This window comes from Pristis pectinata, chromosome 6 (assembly GCF_009764475.1).
Source record: "Pristis pectinata isolate sPriPec2 chromosome 6, sPriPec2.1.pri, whole genome shotgun sequence".
Classification (NCBI taxonomy): Eukaryota; Metazoa; Chordata; class Chondrichthyes; order Rhinopristiformes; family Pristidae; genus Pristis; species Pristis pectinata.
In genome coordinates, this window is record NC_067410.1 from 71,874,403 (window position 1) to 71,893,117 (window position 18,715).

The window sequence follows — 18,715 nt, forward strand, 5'->3', positions numbered from 1 at the left end:
AGAGATAGTGATAGGCAGATGCGGGGGAGGAGGGGAGAGTAGATCCACCGGGGGATTACATTGCCAAAGGTAAGAAGAGAGAGGGGGAAAAAGGCTAGGAAAGGGAAGAAGAGAAGAAGCATGGTAGGGGGGTGTGTGGAGAAGTGGGGTGGGGATTACCTAAAGTGGGAGAATTCAATGTTCATGCCATTAGGCTGCAGGTTTCCAAGACAGAAAATGAGGTGCTGTTCCTCCAGTTTGTGCTTGGAATTCTCCTGGCAGTGGAAGAGGCCGAGGACTGACATATCAGTGATAGTGTTGGGAGGAGGAGTTAAAGTGACTGGAATGGGAAGATGCAGTCGTGGTTATGGACATAGCGCAGGTGTTCTGCAAAACATTTCATTCCACCAGCCTACATATCTAGTTGACAGAGCTTGCAACCGTATCTCTGCCATTTCCTGCACCTCCCCTCTCACCCCCATCCCTCCCAGACCCAACAGGGATAGGGTCCCCCTTGTCCTTACATTTCATCCCACCAGCCTTTGTATCACCGTTTTGTAGAACACCTGCGCTCTGTCCGTAACTGCGACCTGCATCTTCCTGTTGCCAGTCTCTTCAACTCCTCCTCCCACACTATCACATATGACAGTCCTCGGCCTCCTCCACTGCCAGGAGAATTCCAAGCGCAAACTGGAGGAACAGCACCTCATTTTCCATCTTGGAACCTTGCAGCCTAACAGCATGAATATTGTATTCTCCCACTTTAGGTAATCCCCACTCCTGTTCCCCACAAACCCCCCCCCCCCCCCCCCCCCCACCACCATGCTTCTTCTCTTCTTCCCTTTCCTAGCCTTTTTCCCCCTCTCTCTTCTTACCTTTTACACATTCCCTGGTGGATCTGCTCTCCCCTCATCCCCCGCACCTGCCTATCACTATCTCTTACCTGCATCTAACTATCGCCACCTAGTGCCCACCTCACCATCCCTCTTTTGTCCGCCTATTACTGCTCTGTTTTTCCCTCCTATATATTGGGCTTCCCCTTTTCCTACCTACAGTCCTGAAGAAGGGTCCTGACCCGAAACGTTGATCGCCTACTTTTCTCCACGGATGCTGCCTGGCCTGCTGAGTTCCTCCAGCATCATAGTGTTTTTCATCCAGGTTCCAGCATCTGCAGTCCTTTGTTTCTCTACATATTGAGGGAAGTTCATAAAGGTTTGACAAAGGTTCCTGGTCCCAAGACATTAACTGTTCATCCTTCCACGGATGCTGCATGACCTGTTAACTGTTTCCAGCATTTTTTCTTTTTCTTTTGGTTTCTGTTTATGCTTCTGAGTTTTGGCACTTGTCATAATGTGCAAATGGTACTGACATTTCAGACAAGGGCAGATGCCCAGTTAAATGGCAATATCCAAAAAAGTCTGCATCATTTGTGGCTTTCCACTGTTAACAAGTGCCATTTTGCTAACTACTTCACTAGACATGTTTGGAATTATGGGACAATTTTATTTGTTTGATAGATATGTACAAGATCCAATGTAATGATTGAGGATTAGTAATAGCATCTTTATCTACTCTTTTAACACCATGATTGGTGTTAATGCATGCCAATCTACACCTTTGGCATTGGAATTTGAGTACTGAGTTTCAGTCATTCAGTTTGCAAATTTTCATAGAGTCATAGAGCAATGCAGCACGGATACAGGCCCTTCGGCCCAACGAGTCCATGCCGACCATGGTGACCACCTAGCTCATCCCAATTTCCTGTGTTCAACCCATATCCCTCTGAGCCCCACCCCTGCATGTACCTATCCGAATGCTTCTTAAATGATACTATTGTACCTGCCTCAACCACTTCCTCTGGTAGCTTGTTCCAGGAAATTTTGGAAATGTCAAATTTTAAAAAGAAATTTGCATATTTAGTTTTTTAATTTTTTCATTTTCTCAATATAAAATCTACTTCTGTCTCTTTATTTTCTCTTAGTACCCAATTTGTAATTGAATATATGCCTTCAGTTCACTCTTCTTAGTACTTCAGTTGTTTTTTTTTCCCAATTCTTCCTTATTTATGGAGCCACCCAGTTTTATTTCCTGCACATTCAGGTCTTAGATGCCCTGTTTCTCGTAGTGTGCTGTTATCAGAAACTTTCAGAAAAATTGTGCATAAAGTTGTTTAAAGCTGAAGGGTAGAAATCCCTATTCCAAAGCTTAAGTATATAATACCATCTGGCACTTCTGTGTAGTTCTGAATGTGTCTGTGTACTGTACTATCCGAGGGAGTATCACTGGCATCTGAAACCAAATCTTCTCACATGTGTGTACTTAAAAGGTCCACTGGCAGTTTTCAAAGGCCAATGTCCTGGTCTGCATTTAACTGATACAATTACAGCAGTTCAATTGATTATTTATTTCATTGCTGTTTGGGGAAACTTGCTATACAAAAATTGGTTGCAATCTTTCTCCATATTACAAAAGTGACTCCAGAAGTGACTGTTATCAAGTATTTGAATCAGTGAGATTGTGAAAGGCACAATGTAATTCTGCCGAAGGGTTTTCAACCTGAAACATCATCTCTGTTTCTTTTGTCGCCTGATCTGCTAAGTATATCCAGCATTTTTTGCTTTTGTTCCACACTTCCAGCATCTGCAGTATTTTTGATTTTCATACAAGCTCCTGTTAAACCAGTGGTTGCAGTTGCAACTGTAGGTGTGTGGCTGAACCATGCCTGAATCAAGCCTGAATCATTTCACTAGCTTTATAACTTATCAACTAATATCAGTTACTGCTGTTGGAGTTGCTATGGGTGAAAGTACTGTGTAATACCTTTAATTCAGCTTTATTTCAAAATTGATTTGTATTCTGTGGTAATGCTGATTCTCATTAAGGTGAAGAATGTTGGGCAGTGAAACAACCAGGGGCTGTAATTTGCCCTCAATATGTGATCAGTGTGCAGTATGGTAATGTATACATGTTGTACCCAAGCTTCTGAAATTTCGTTCCATTGATTATAATGAATTTTAGGAGATGAATTCAACACATAAACAATACTAATGAGTTATACTTCTAGCACATATGACTTTATACTCTTTTTGTTTCCAGAGGTCAGTCAACATCAGGCTGAAAACTCTCGGGTTCAGTGAATTTGTGCTGAAGTCAGACGTATTCTACAGTTACATACTGTACACAGAAGAAGTTCCCCCAAGGAACTGTGACTCCATCATAGAAGAATACCTCTTTACTGCACCTGCATTAATTTTCTATTCTTATTCTAGTCCTCCTTGTGTCTTGCCAGAGAATCCATTTAATTTTAGATTTTTAACTCTTTTGAAGTCTGAGCTTCCCTTCCCTCCCTCCGGAACACTTCAAGTACTCAAAAAGGACTTGAAAGTCTGGAAAAAACATCAAAGGATATCAGAAATACTAAACATTTCTAAAATATTCAGCATCTAGGCGGTGTCTGTGAAGTGAGAAACCAAGTTAACATTTCAGGTTGTTGACCTTTTGTTAGACCATCTGACAGATATATCTGCAGCCACCAGGTTGTAAAGATATTACCTTTGTTCATTGCATCAACCATATCCCTTTTTTGAAACTTTTTGATAGGCTGCCTCTTATATGATAAAGCTGGTCCCAAGTTCTAAGATCATATGGTTGGGTACAAATCCTTTGTCTATGTATTTTCTTACAATTATAAACAAACGTCTGAGTTAATTGTGTTAAAATCAGACTTCAATAATATATTAGTAATCATTTATTATCAATACAATCTTCAGAATATTGCGTTTCATGATAATGATTGTTTTAAATATCTTTTAAAAAGCCCCTTTTTGTTGGAATATAGATGAAGAAGTTCCAGATAAAATTGAGAAAATACAGAAAATATTTACAAATGACTGCTTGCAACAGAGGGAGTATTTAAGTACCTAATTAATTTTTCAAATCCATGTAATTTGCAACTCATGTTTAATTCATTCACTGGAGCTCCACTTTTGCTGTCTTAACATTGTGAAAATGTTGCTTGATTATTAGCTGAATTAAAATATTGGGTATTTTGGCAGATTATGTGAGAGTGGTTCGTGATTTTGTAATTAGTGATATAAATGCATGCAGAATCTATTATGTGTTCTTGGAATAAATTAATAGTGAGAAAAATGACTCCATTATGGTCAGCCATTAAATCTTCTCAATAGGAAACCTACCTTGAGTTTTATTTTTATTCCATGTGTTTGTTTTTTTTTTGCTGTCTTAGACTACGGTGAATTGGGATGGAGATAGACTTGTGTGTGTACAAAAAGGAGAGAAACAAGGCCGCGGTTGGACTCACTGGATAGAGGGTGATGAGCTACACCTGGTATGCAATTTATTGATATTTGTAGACTATTTGTATTTTCAGAGTGATTGAAATTTTACCATTTTAAGTTTAGCACACTTAATATATAAAATAACCTTATTAATATTTGGAGCTGTGCTAAAATATTTTGAGGTGAAAGTATTCTCAGTAAACCTCTTGCAGATATCAGAATTAGGTTTATTATCACTGACATATGTCATGCAATTTGTTGTTTTGCAGCAGCTGTACAGTGCAAGACATAAAGACATAAAAATTACTATAAGTTACAAAAATAAATAAATAGTGCAAATGGGTTCATGGACTGTTCAGAAATCTAATGGTGAAGAAGCTGTACCTGAAACGATATGTGTGGGTCTTCAGGCTCCTGTACCTCCTCCCCAATGGTAGTAACATGAAGAGGGCGTGTCCCAGGTGGTGAGGGTCCTTAATAATGGATGCCACCTTCTTGAGGCACCACCTCTTGAAGATGTCCTCGATGGCAGGGAGGGTTATAAAGTGTTTTAGAATCCAGAAATGAGTTTTAGTTACTTCCTTGCATAAAATGCAGAAGAAAATACAAATTATATGCAGTCACTGAAGACTTAAGCTATTAAATGATTCAAAGAAGCACAATGCCAATGATTACAAGAATATTTTGTAATCAATCGAGTCAACAGCAGTTCACCCAAAACAGCAATTGCTGGTTTGTGATTAACCTTTATTTGAACTAATGTTATCAGTTATAGATAAATTTTTATTCTCTTTCCATTTGCATGGAATAGTGATGTATGAATCTGATAAGGTTTTATTTAGAAGTCAAATCTCATCCTACTGCTTTTCCAACAGAGCCTAATTTCTGCTATTGCAGGTTGCAGAAGGAAATCCTACAGTTATCTTGCTTCATGCAAAATTAATTAAGAACCTGACAAAAATGTGTTATTCAGTTAAAGTACTGTGTTATTTCTCTTTAATCACATGGAAAGATCATTTTCCCTTTTATGTTTAGAGAGTAACAGTTATTACATGAATTAACCTGCATTCTTGGTTGCTAACCCGAAAGTGGCTTTAGTAAAGGGGAAAGGGTGTCTTGTCTGTCAACACTGTTACATGTAAACCCATTTTTTAAAATATTTCAATTGGCCAAACAAAGATAGTAATTTAAGCTGGATACAGAATCCCATTAATAAATCATAATTGCTGTTCATGATGTAGAAAATATGCATTTTTATCTTCATCCTTAGTAAATCCAAGAGAAAAGTCTTAGGTCTGGCAATGGTAAAACTGGTGATATTTGTAAACAGACAGTTAAGTGTTTTTTGATCAAATTGTGATCTGAAACATTACTTAGTTAAAAGACCATGAGGTTAATGGAACCCTGAAAGAAAACATGAAGGGCAGTTTTAATTATGCCCACTTGTGAGAAACTAGATAAATCAGTGGTTAAAATTGACCATTAATTCCAAGTGGGAAAACCTCCAGCAATTCACACTTCTGAATTTTAACCAGCTATTAGTAAGGAGCAAGGTCACTTATCCAAAGCTGGAATGCTCCTTCTTTACATCTGTATGTTAGGTCTCTTATTAAGACACATCTACAATATTATGTTTGCCTGACTGGAGAAACCACAGCAGCTTTCAAGACCAAAAAAATACACAGGATGGTGTAATAGGCAGGTGGAATAGTGATGAAGGAACACAAATAGGTCAATAGACATCAAAGGGAAAAGCACTCCAATGGCTGGAAAGATGGTTGTGGTTGTAAGAGATCAATCATCCCTGCCAGGGACATCACTCAGGACTTCCTTGGGGCAGAGTCTTCTGCTCAACCATCTTCATCTGCTTCATCCACGACCTTCCTTTCATCATAAGCTCAGAAGTGGGGATGTTTAGATATTTACTAATCATACCATGTTCAATTCTATTCATGATTCCTCTACAACCCATGCAAACATGGGCTAATAAGATGCATGTAATTTTCATGCCACTTCCAACAAAAGAGAATCTAACCACCTACCCTCAATATTCAATGGCATTGCCATTGCTGAGTCTGCCATCATCAGTATCCTGTGTGGGTTACCATTGAACAGAAACTCATCTAGACCAGCCACAAAAATACCATGGCGACAAGAGCAGGTGAGAGGCTGGGTATGCTGGGGTGAGGTACTCACTTCCTGACACCCCAAAGCATTTCCACCACCTACAAACACAAATCAGGAGCATGATGGAAATCTCTTCACGGATATGGATGCGTGCAGACCAGCAGCTCTCAGGAAGCTCAACACAAAGTAGGACAAAGCACCCTACTTGAGTGGCACTTCAGCAACCACTTGAAGCATTCATTCCCTCCACCACCGTTACACAGTTGATGCCATGTGCACCATTTGCAAAATGCACAGCAGCTACTTGCTCTGACAGTACCTCCCAAATCTGCAACCAATGCCACGAAGTAGGTCAAGGACAACAAGGGCATGGGAACACCACCACCTTGTAGTTTCCTCCAAGGCACATACTCAGTCCTTCATTATCACTGAGTCTAAATCCTGGACAATTCCACCCCCATCCCCCCAGCAGTACTCTGGGAGTACTTCAAGCAGAAAGACTGCACTGGTTCAAGACCCTCACCTTCTCAAAGGCAATTAGGGATGGACAATAAATACTGGCCTTGCCAGCAGTGTTCAGATGCTGAAAATTAATATAAAAAAGTTGAGTGTTTATATTTTGTTTAAGAGGACAGGGAAGACTGGGTCTCCTCTTAAAATGTGACAGCAGGATGTCAGTGGTTTCCTGCTGACCAATGTGATTTCTCAGCATTTTTCGCCTGTTTTGGAAGTAAGCTCAGCCAATGGATCCTGAATGAGGTCAGATGTTATTTCTGGAGGAGCAGATGGGTATCCAATTCACCTCATTGTCCATTTATCCAAATCATGTCTGAAGTTAAAACTGGAGCCAGAGATACCAGTTTTACAATCTGTACCCATAAACATTTTGTTGACCTTCATGTTTGATATTTGATATTTCAAAATACATTTTACAATGTTCTATTTTCCTCCGCTCTCCCTAATGCCAGCAAATAATCCTGACATCACTTTGATGACGTATCGAAGGGTTGTTAATTAGTTTCAAGGTTGTTGGCAGACTATTTACATGATTTGAGACTAAACCTTTGTCCCCACAATATCTATAGATGTAGTATCCAAGAATAACTGGATTCAGATTAGGAGCAAGTACAGTGCCTCACTATATTTTCTTTCTCTTTCCTCATCTCATCTAAGGGAAATGAGGCTTATTGTAATTAAATTATTAAGCAGAGAGCTGGGAACAAAGCTATGACCCACTTGAACTGTCTGAATAATATCAGAATCTATTGTTATCTCATTATGTCATTTGTGCAAGCCCCAACTCATGTAGTTTCCATTTTCAGTACTCCATTTGCTACTAACAATGGATTTCAATGCTGCACAAATCCTGGATCCTGAATTCTCCTCATGTAGACTCCCTCATATAGTGGGAGGGTTATAAGAGTGTGATATCAAAAGTCCAGGGGCAGTGTGTTCCTGTTAGAGTGAAGGGCAAACCCGGCAAATTGAGGGAACCTTGGCTGATGAGAGATATCGAGACTCTGGTCAAGAAAAAGAAGGAAGCATGCATTGGATTTAGGAAGTCGGGGATGAGTGAATCCCTTGATGACTACAAAAAGATTAAGAATACTCTGAAAAGGGAAATCAGGAGGGCAAAGAGAGGGTATCTGGTGGGAAAGGTTAAGAAAAATCCCAAGAGGCTCCATAGCTATATTAAGAATAAAGGGGTGGCTAGGGAGAGAGTAGGTCCCCTTAGAGATCAGCAGGGCTGCCTAGGTCTTGAGCCGCAGGAGCTGGGTGGGATTTTTAATGAATACTTCTCCTCTGCGTTTACTCAGGAGAAAATCATGGATGCTCAAGCAATAAGGGATACTAGTGGAGATGTTTTAGAGGTCATTTGTATTACCAGGGCCTGACCAAGTGCATCCTCGGACTTTGTCGGAGGCTAGGGGAGAAATTGCGGAGGCCCTTGCGGAGATATTTACTTCATTGTTAGCCACTAGTGAAGTTTCCAAAGACTGGAAGGTGGCTAAAGTTGTCCCATTGTTTAAGAAAGGCAGCAAAGACAAGCCAAGGTACCATAGGCTGGTCAGCCTGATGTCGGTAGTGGGGAAGTTACAAGAGAGAATTCTGAGGGACAGGATCTACCAGCGTTTGGATAGAGTCTGATTAGGAGGAGTCATCGTGGCTTTGTGTGTGGAAAACCGTGCTTGACAGACCTTTTGGAGTTTTTTGAAGAGGTAACCAAAAATGTAGATGAGTTTAGGGCAGTGGGTGTCAAGTATTTGGACTTTAGCAAGGCCTTCGACAAGGTCCTGCATGGTAGGCTGGTCTAGAAGGTTAGGTCCCATGGAATCCAGGGAGAACTATTCAGGTGGATTGGCAAATTGGCTCAAAGGTAGGAAGCAGAAGGTGTAGTTGAAGGTTGTTTTTCAGAATGGAGGTCAGTGACTAGTGGTGTGACACAGGGGTTGGTGTTGGGACCCTTGTTATTTGTTATTTATATAAATGATTTGGATGCGAATGCACAAGGCTTGATCAGTAAGTTTGCGGATGATACGAAATTAGGAAGTGTTGTTGATAGTGAAGAAGGTTATTGTAGATTTCAGAGGGATCTTGATCAGTTAGGGAAGTAGGCCAAGGAATGGCAAATGGATTTCAATACAGATAAGTGTGAGCTGATGCACTTTGGAAAGGCAAACCAACGTAGGACTTGTACTATGAATGGTAGGGGATTAGGGAGTGTAATGGAACAGAGGGGCCAAAGAGTACAAGTGCATAGTTCCTTAAAAGTGGCGTCACAGGTAGACAGGGTGGTAAAAAGGGCGTTTACCATGCTGGCCTTCATTAGTCAAGGCACTGAGTATAGGAGTCGGGACATCATGTTGCAGTTGTATAAGTCGTTGGTGATGCCACACTTGGAGTACTGTGTACAGATTTGGTCACCCTGTTATAGGAAAGACATGGTTAAACTGGAAAGAGTGCAGAAAAGATTTACGAGGATGTTGCCAGGACAAGAGGGCCTGAGAGGTTGGCCAGGCTGGGTCTTTATTCCTTGGAGTGTAGGAGAATGAGGGGTGATCTGATAGAGATTTATATATTCATGAGGGGCATAGATAAGGTGGATGGTAGCAGTCTTTTCCCCAGGGTAGGGGAGTCCAAAACTAGGGGCCATAGATTTCGGGTGAGAGGGGAAAGATTTGAAAGGGACATGAGGTGCAACTTTTTCATGCAGAGGGCAGTGAGTATGTGGAACAAGCTGCAAGAGGAAATGATTGAGGCAGGTACAATGGTATTATTTAAGAAGCACTTGGATAGGTGCATGCAGGGGCAGAGCTTAGAGGGATATGGGCCGAAAGCAGGAAATTGGGACTAGATGGATGGGCACCATGGTCGGCATGGACTCGTTGGGCCGAAGGGCCTGTATCCGTGCTGTATTGCTCTATGACTCCATGGCTCTATAGACATCGAGCAGTGAATTTATTCTCTTGGGCAATTATGAAACAGCCCAAAATAATGTCATTAAAAAACATTTGTAATATTCTAAATAGAAAGATCTTCCAAATATGCTTTATAAATTTGCAAAGAAGTTAATTAATTTAGCTGCAGCAACACACAAATTGCTGGAGGAACTCAACAGGTCAGGCAGCATCTGTGGAGGGAAATGGTCAGTCGATGTTTCGGGTCGAGACTCTTCATCTGAACTGATACTTTCAGTCTTGACCCGAAATGTCGACTGTCCATTTCCCTCCACAGATGTTGTCTGACCTGCTGAGTTCCTCCAGCATTTTGTGTGTTGCTCCAGATTCCAACATCTGTGGTCCCTTGTGTCTCCATTAACTGTTTTATTTTCTCTCCTGCTTTGTTTTCCCTCCCTTCCAGGAGCTACGGGTTGAAGATGTCAAAAGTAAACAAGTCTTTAAGAAAGTGGAATGAAGAACATGACCAGAGGCAAAGTAAAAGGAGAGATGTTGACTAAAGCGAGAGACAGCCTCAACAGCTTCTAAATTCTGAAGGCTAAATCCATTGATGATATCAGTGGAAACAATAACATGGTCACCTTTTCAAATGTTACAAGAAATGAGACATTGAGTACAAATCATTTAAATGAATTTTTTTATTAGTAGTGACTGTTACTGTTGTATTTCTCTGTGATGGATGACTTATCACCTCATATATTTTGAATCTAATTTTGTCTTTCTATAACTAATGGTTCACCAACCAGCATTCAGCTCAATATGTTTGTACTTGCAGCTCTCTTTCTGTGCTGTGGGTTCCTTTGTTACTTTCTTTTATCTTCTTTTCTGGATTTGTATCACTTTTTTCTATCCTTCCTTTACATCTTTCTTTCAATACTTCTTCCTACACCTCAGTAGGGTTTTCCTCACTCCCCTCCAGTAAATGTAGGTCAGGGAATCATTTATTAGAATTGCGTTATTGGGAAACATGATCTTCACTCCCATGTGCCAACGTGGTGCACTTTATCCTTAGAGCTGCACTTTCCCCTGTTTTTATGACTTTAACCTTACAAGGTAAATGCTTTGTAATTAAGTATGTTATTGGTCGGCATATTTCAATAGCGTTAGTTCAGCACTTCAGTGTTGAACTTATTGAATGCTGTTACAGTTCATTTCAATGAAGCTTTGTTCAGAATTATTATTAGTTGTTTATGGACAACTAATAAATGGGATAGTACCTTGATCCATTTGATTTCAAGTGAATTGGAAAATTTCATCCTTATATAAATAGCTCTTCCGAGTCCTTCATTATATTTGCCTTTTGTGATCACTGTTGAAAATGCTTCATGCCACTCATGCTTATAATCCACCACAAAACATTATGTTAATTGTGCTCTCGGAGGGAAAAGCAAGGTTATTGTATTGTATTATGCACATCTATGGAAGGAACTGAGGGTAGAACAAAATGTCACCAGCATTGCAGGAAAGATGTTGGTAACAAACTTTCAATGTGATACATGCTTTAGTCTTTTCAAATGAACATTCTAAATTGTTGCATTCCAGTAGAAGTAAATCCAGGGCAGAAACAATACCTGGCCTTCATTTTGTCAAAGTCAAGGTCGAGTTTATTGTCATTTGCACAAGTACATGTATGCACAAGTGTCATGAAAATCTTACTTGCAGCAACATCACATCATGTCAACCCAAGAAAGAATTAATAGTTGTTTGGAATTGTTTGCTTTCCAAGATTGCTGGTAAACCTGAAACAACACTGTGAAAATGTTCAGTAATGCATTGAAGCAAATTGAAGTCTACTGGTAGAAGATTAAATCTGAATGAAACTATCTTGCAGTAGCACTAAAATCCAGATTGAACCTTTTGAATGGAATGCATTTTTTTGTACTGCAGGGGCCCAACTATTGACAGGAGAAGTAAAATTAAATCTTGATCTGATGTGCAGAAATGATAAACCTGGTTCTAGTCAATTAAAATCTGAAAGTGTGAATAACTTTATTCCTTGATTGGAATTGCATATTGAAGTATTCTGTCTCAAGTGGGAATTGTGTATAATGACGGTACTGGTTTAGTGCATTGACATTTCATGCTTAAACAAGATATGCACATTTATCTATTATTCCTACTTGATAATCACTTTTGGAAAGCAATAATCCATATTAAATGACTTGATTAAGTGTTTTGATGGATCTGATCAATTATGACAGGTTTGTAGAGTTCCCATATGACAAGCAATTGTCTTAGTGCAATCTTAGTGCAATTTTAATTTAATGAGGTCTCTTACTTTAAAACCCTGTTCAAAACTATGGCAAATTATTTATTTGTAATTTATGCAGGGATTAAGGGCAGAACTACATATTCCTTGGGTTAAGGTCCATGGAAATTATATATAAACTGCAGTGATTTTTGCTTAGTTGAAATCTGGCTTTGGCTTTCTTCAGCCAACCATTTACAAAGTTAGATGCAGCAAAACAATTCTGAAGCTTGCTACTGCTGGCAATGTCGCTATGTCAAAATTTCTCACCTTTGGTCAGCAATGATCAAAGTAATTCAAACCAAGGGAGACTCTATATTTTCTTTTTGGTTCGACACTCCCCACATCCCCACTGAATCCAAATTGATACAGGTAACAGGCACTGGAAACTGCCTCAGTTTCTTTTCTTTTGATGACCCAAAGTTTTTCCAGTAACTAGATATTACCTTCTATTTTGCAAAACTATATCCTTCTCTATATTGTAGTTAGAAGATTAACAATGATCTTACATGCAGAAATCTGCAAAATAGATTTTATAGTAATATGAGTACCACACAGGCAGCCTCCCTTTGAAACGGTATTGCAAAGTGCCACTTTCAGTTACAGCAAATAATTAGGAAAGCCAATAGAATTTTATTGTTTATTGCAAGGAGAATTAAACATAAAAATAGGAAGGTAATGTTTCAATTATAAAGGGTACTGGTAAAAACTCAACTGGAATACTGTGCGTGCGATTAGTCCCTTTACTTAAGCAAAGATATAAATACGTTGGAAACAACTCAGAGAAGGTTTATTAGACTAATACCTGAACTCATGGGTTATGTCATGAAGAAAGATTGGACAGGTTAGGCTTGCATCTGCTGGAGTTTAGAAAAATGAAAGGTTACTTGACTGAAACACATAATGTTCTGAGGGTCTTGACGTGGTGGATGTGGACAGAATGTTTCTTCTTGTGGGAGTATCTAGAATTGGGGAATTGTTTCATAATAGGGATGGAGTGAAGTTTTCCTTTCTTGGAATGTGAAGTTGAGGTTATAATTAAATTGGCCATAATGTTATTGCAAGGTGGAGCATGCTCGAAGGGCCTACTTCTTTCCTAATTCATACGTTTGTACGTATGGAATTTAGAAGAATGAGAAGTAACTTTAATAAAACATTAAATTCTCTGAGGGCTTGACCTGAAAATTGCTGGCATTTGTGGGAAAGGGAAGACAAATCCTGGTGAGGTCATGGGCACCTGCACATATTCACCCAATGACATTAAAGATCTCTGAGTGTGCCTCACCATAAGCCAATTAAGTCAGAACTAGGACCAAAATGAAGAGAAATTTGTTCACTCAGGGTCTTGTGAATCTTTGGAAAGCTCTACCTGAGAGGGTTGCTGACGTTTTGTCATTGGCTACATTCAAAGCTGAGATCGATTGGTTATTGAGCACTGGGGGGAATCAAAGGATATTGTGATCCAGCAGAAAAGTGGATTGATGTAGAAGAGTTATCATGGCATTTAACGGTGAAGAAGGTTTAAGGAAATGTATGGGCTATTACCTACTGTATGGCCTATTGGTTTATTTATTATATTAGCAAAATATGAAGGCATCGAGAATAACAAACCAACAGCTTCCATGTGTGTCGTACCTATAATGAGACAAAATATCTAAGTTGTTTCATGAGTAAAATTGATGCTTAAGTAAATGGAATGCTTGTATAGTCCTATAGTCTCTATGGAACTGGTGAATCAAGATTTTGTCATTGTGTTGCAAATTGAACCTCAATTTTAATCTCCAGTTTGACTGTTTTCAATTTTTCCCAACAGCTTCTGATATAACTTTTAAAGTTTAAAATTTTCCAAGGCATTAAAAAAATCCCTGGAAAATATGTTCAAAGGAAACACTTTAGCACAATTTTTTGGTTAACATAGAAGATTGTAGACCAGTATTTCAAGCAATACTTCACGAAAAAATCCAATTAAAGAGGACAGAGTCATTGTACATACAGCAATAGTGCCCAGTGAGAGACAAAAATCAATTGACATGCTCAAGATGAATGTTCTTATCACCTTTTATATTGAAACAAACAGTTCTAAAGGTGTGAGGTTTGCCCAGACGAAGCAACAGGCATGGAGCTGGATCTGCTACTAAAATTGCTTCAGAGTACTTAGTATTTGTTCCCACAGCGTTCCTGCTGACTTTCATTTTATGCTTGGATCTTTGTTTAATCAACCAGGATGCCCAACAGAACCAGGCAGAGCCCTCAGGAATACATGCAAATTTTGAGTGCAATGCTGCCATCAGGACTGCAGTGTGACAGGAATTCAAAATCACAACAGTCCACTTGCTGCTTATCAAACTGAGTTTATGTTGCTTTCGGAGGCTCTGGGAGGATTAATTAAAGAGGCACTCAAATGGCAGATTACTGAACTATGTGTGTGTGTGTGTGTGCAATTCTGCTGTTTGGTCTACTGAGAGAGGTTCCAGCTTCCAGATTGTTCATTCTGGCATGTTTTGCTTTATGTACCGTGACTAAGCACCGACAACTTATTGCAGGTGCTACTATAGCCACATTAGTTTGGATGACAAGAGTGTGAAGCACAAGGAACAGCACTAGTCTCAACGTCCAGGAAGAACAGCAGCTGTGGAGGGAGGGGAGGGATATGTGAGAGCTGCTGTGGGAGGGTGTACTCAACCCATAAGGTCAAAACCGAGATTTATCTAAGCAGAACCAGGAGTCAGTTTATCTCCAGGAAGATGCAGTCGTTTGCAATCTTCTGCAATGAGACCTGTTGGGCCAGTTATTGTCAATGTGTTCACCCCTTCCTGCAACTTCCACAAGGAGTGCCTGCTGTAGATCTAAGTCTGCAGTGCACTACTAGACAGATTAACACTGCTCTCCTTGTCAAAATAATCCAATAGATCTCTTCCCCAATTCACTTCAACTCACAAGCATTGGGAGGGCGGCAGGTTCCCTTCATGGCCATGTCATCAAGGGATTAGCAAGCAGAAACTTTCATACATTCATGCACATCTACTTGCATTGATATCACACCACCAGCATTGCAAAACCATCCAAGGATATTCACAGGAGCATTATCAAACAAAGTCTGAAAATATCCAGAGACAATCAGGCAAATGATCATAACCTTGGTCAAAAGTGTATGTTTTAAGGAGTATCAAAGTGAGAAAACAAAATATAGCAGTGGAAAGGCTTAGGGAAGGAATTTCAGGACTTGGCTCAACAGTTAAAGATCTAACTACCAATGGTGCACCTTCTGTCCTCACTGCAATCATGCTCCCCTACTCCCAACCACTTTTGCCTCAACAGTACTTTTCTATTGTCCACCAGCCAGTTAGCCCTGGTTGCTGCCACTGATGATAAGATGCATTGTCTGAAACTGGATCAGCTAGGCCCAGAACTGCTTGAACTCTTATCTCAGTCATTTAGAGCCTTCTACTCATAGATTTATAGGGTCATACGACACAGAAACAGGCCCTTCGGCCCAACTGGCCCATTGCCAACCAAGATGCCCATCCAAGCTAGTCTATTTGCCAGCATTTCGCCCATAGCCTTCTAAACATCTCCTATCCATGTACCTGTACATGTACTCTTCAAGGAGCAGTAGTCACCAAGGGGAGGCCACTGTATAGAACTAGTAGGTGAGGCAAAGGTAATGACGATCTGGACAAGGGTGATCAGTCAATGAGTTAAGTCTTAATTGAATATATAAATATGTTTGAGTGTATGATGTGCTTGTCTCTCATGATTTGTGCTCAAGTGGACATAGATGACTTCTAACAGTGGGGTGGTAAGAAGAAAATTGTATTAATATGGGATTTCAGGTTTCTCTTTATTCACTCTCTCATGAAAAATGGAGAGCATCAGTTGCTGGGAGGCACTATGGTGGTGTTACATGGACAGGTGCAACATTGCAAAACTAAAACACTGCAGATGATTAAAATCTGAAATAAAAGCAGAAAATGTTGGAAAAACTCAGCAGGTTAGGCAGCATCTGTGGAAAGAGAAACAGAGTTAACATCTTAGGTTGAAAACCTTTCATCAGCCCTGGGAAGGAGAGAAACCAAATCAGTTTTAAGTTGCAGAGAGGGTGGGTGAGGGACAAAGGGAATTTGTATTTAGGATAAGGCCCAGATTGCCATGGTGATAAGCTCCAACTCTGTGACTGAGCAACCACATAGGAATGGGAATATATATTTCCAAACCAGGGTGGTGTATGCTTGGGGTTCTCCTCAAAGTGGTAAAATACTGAGTGGTTACAATCCTTACTTCGACCAGTAGAAGTGGAGGCTGTTCCGATACTGCCACTGGCTTTGATGATGTCACACTCTGTTGTCATATTCTGTGCACGTTGAAAAGGAATGCGTGCTGATGGCAGAGGATGCCGTTGTCCCTCACATGCGATGCTTCATCCTATGTGTTCCAAGCTGCACTCATAGAGGCAGGCAGAAAGCATTCATCAGCATAACATGTCCTGTGACACAGCAGACAAAATATTTTATTGTCAGATTCAGGTTAGTTCCTGCTCATTGCTAGCACCCAGGATGCTAAAGGTGGGGACCCGGTCAATAGTAATGTTGTTTATTGTCAAAGAAGAAATTGTTGGAGCAGCCTGGATGATTTGTGGCAAGACGTCAAATCTAAATGTTGGAAAAGTCTTATCAGACTTGGGCAGTGATTGTTTCTTTAGGCCGTTGTTCAGTGGAGTGGATCCCTGGGTGTAACACAGGCATGTCGTGACAGCACCTCCAAGAGCGCCTTTAACATTGCTACCTGCCTTGCTCTTCTTCCTCCAGTGCTACTATGTAGCAGTCAAGTACTGGCCCTCATAATGTGAGGATATGGAGGCTCCAGCCCAATAAAGCTTTCTATTGTGTACTGCAAGAAATCTTCTCTTGAGGAAACTGAAGTTTGTCTCCACAATGTTTCCACTGCCCCAACTGCTTGTTGTAATTGCCCTCTCTAGTAGTTACAGGAGTGAAGAGCCCAGGATTCAGTGGATAAATCCCCCCCTCCAAATGCCACCCGTTGGTCCAATGCAGCAGCTGAAATATGGCAGACGCAGCAGGCTGCCTCAAACTGAAAGAGCTACGTAAGTTTCTGATGTGACTGCTTTTCCTCTTGGCATTCATCTTGATTCATGCATTGTCCTCAATTCCCTGAGCTCGAGAGAAGCTTGTTATCTTGGCCAGTTCATGTGTTGCCTGCTGCCTCCTGCCTGCTGCTCAAGGAAAAGGGGCAGAATTTTCCTGTCATCAGGTGGGGAGTCTTTGCCAAGTTGTAAGTTCAGCACTGGGCTGTAATTTTTTCCCCAGAAAAGTTTTTTTATAACAAAATTTGCAAATATATGATAAGGTGGGTTCAAATGTCACCATTCACAGTGGAAGACATCTCATTCTACTTGCTGACAAGATTTACATTATGTCAGCCTAATATCAATTTTTCTTTCATCAACATACCATGAGCAATGTCTGAGAGATTTTTATACAGGTTCCAGGCCCTCAGTGTGCAATGGTAGGACTGCCTTAAACTGTGGCCTTTCCTCATAGAACCTTTACAGGAGCTGCACCAACCTTCAGTACATCCCTTAGCTTAGTCTGCAACGTTTAGTTGTGGAGAACTCCCTGCACTGGAAGAGTGGGTTGTGAAGTGTGAGGTGTGACATCTACCAATATCTGAAATGATCTGGACCCCGAGATGTTCGGAATAATTGTGATCTTCATCTTCGCAGTCAGAGTAGTGAGGCAAAGCTGTGTGGCTCTGGCAGGTTTGAGCCTAGTTCGCTTTCTTCTCCCTCAAGCAGAAGTTACTTGTAGTCTCAACTCATGCAACAGTGCAAAAGGGGAGAGTATTTTAGTTTAAGCAGCTCAGAGACAACTCACTTGGAAAACTAAGTGTACGTTACTTCTTGCATATGTGGATAAAGGTGTGTTGATCCCAGAAGGCTCATAGGGGAATAGTCTCTCCTAGTCTGTGTTTTTTAATTTTCTCCTCTTTGTTGCATTCTGGCAAAAAGACTTTGCCTTTGCCTGTCTTTCCCCAGTCTTTGCCATGCAGGAGGTCTAACTGGGCTACTTCTAAATCAAAGAAAAATCTTACAATTCCACTTTTCAGTTCAGTAGGCCACAATGTGGTATCCTCCAACTCAACCCCTAATGAGTTTATTGTCCCTTTTAAACAGAACAGGGGCAGGGCCTTTACCTGCAGTGCAGAAATGGTTTCCAGTGCATCGTGCACACTGGGTAGCCGGTGCATCTATACAACCCAACATGGCAGCACAGATGTAAAGTTAGCTATGCGAGAGGATTGACAATATTGCCATGTATGTTGCATACTTTAAACATGCATCTGGTACCCACAGAACTACACAATATACTGCTGCAGGTTGCTCAAGCTGCACTTTACTGTGCACAACTGGGGATTCCAAATGCTGAAAACAAAGTTCTTCAGATTTAATTTTCAGGTCTGTCTTTATAACTTGGGTTGGTCAGTGAATTTGCCATTTAAGCAAAGACTAGAAGAGCTTGTGCAATAGGTAAAAGTCTTGTCGCTTTCTTATGTGATAATATTATCTAATCTATTGAACTCTGGACTTT

General features: G+C 40.4%; 1 protein-coding gene across 1 annotated transcript in view; it reads left to right on the plus strand.

Moving 5' to 3' along the window:
• The window catches only part of rbp1.1 (retinol binding protein 1, cellular, tandem duplicate 1), a 48,804-nt gene extending 37,045 nt beyond the window's left edge, over positions 1-11,759 (plus strand). The window contains exons 3-4 of the mRNA XM_052017956.1: positions 4,226-4,327; positions 10,266-11,759. Coding sequence (XP_051873916.1) covers positions 4,226-4,327; positions 10,266-10,319 — 156 coding nt within the window. The 3' untranslated portion in view covers positions 10,320-11,759. The remainder of the gene's footprint in view (positions 1-4,225; positions 4,328-10,265) is intronic.
• Positions 11,760-18,715: the final 6,956 nt, after the last annotated feature.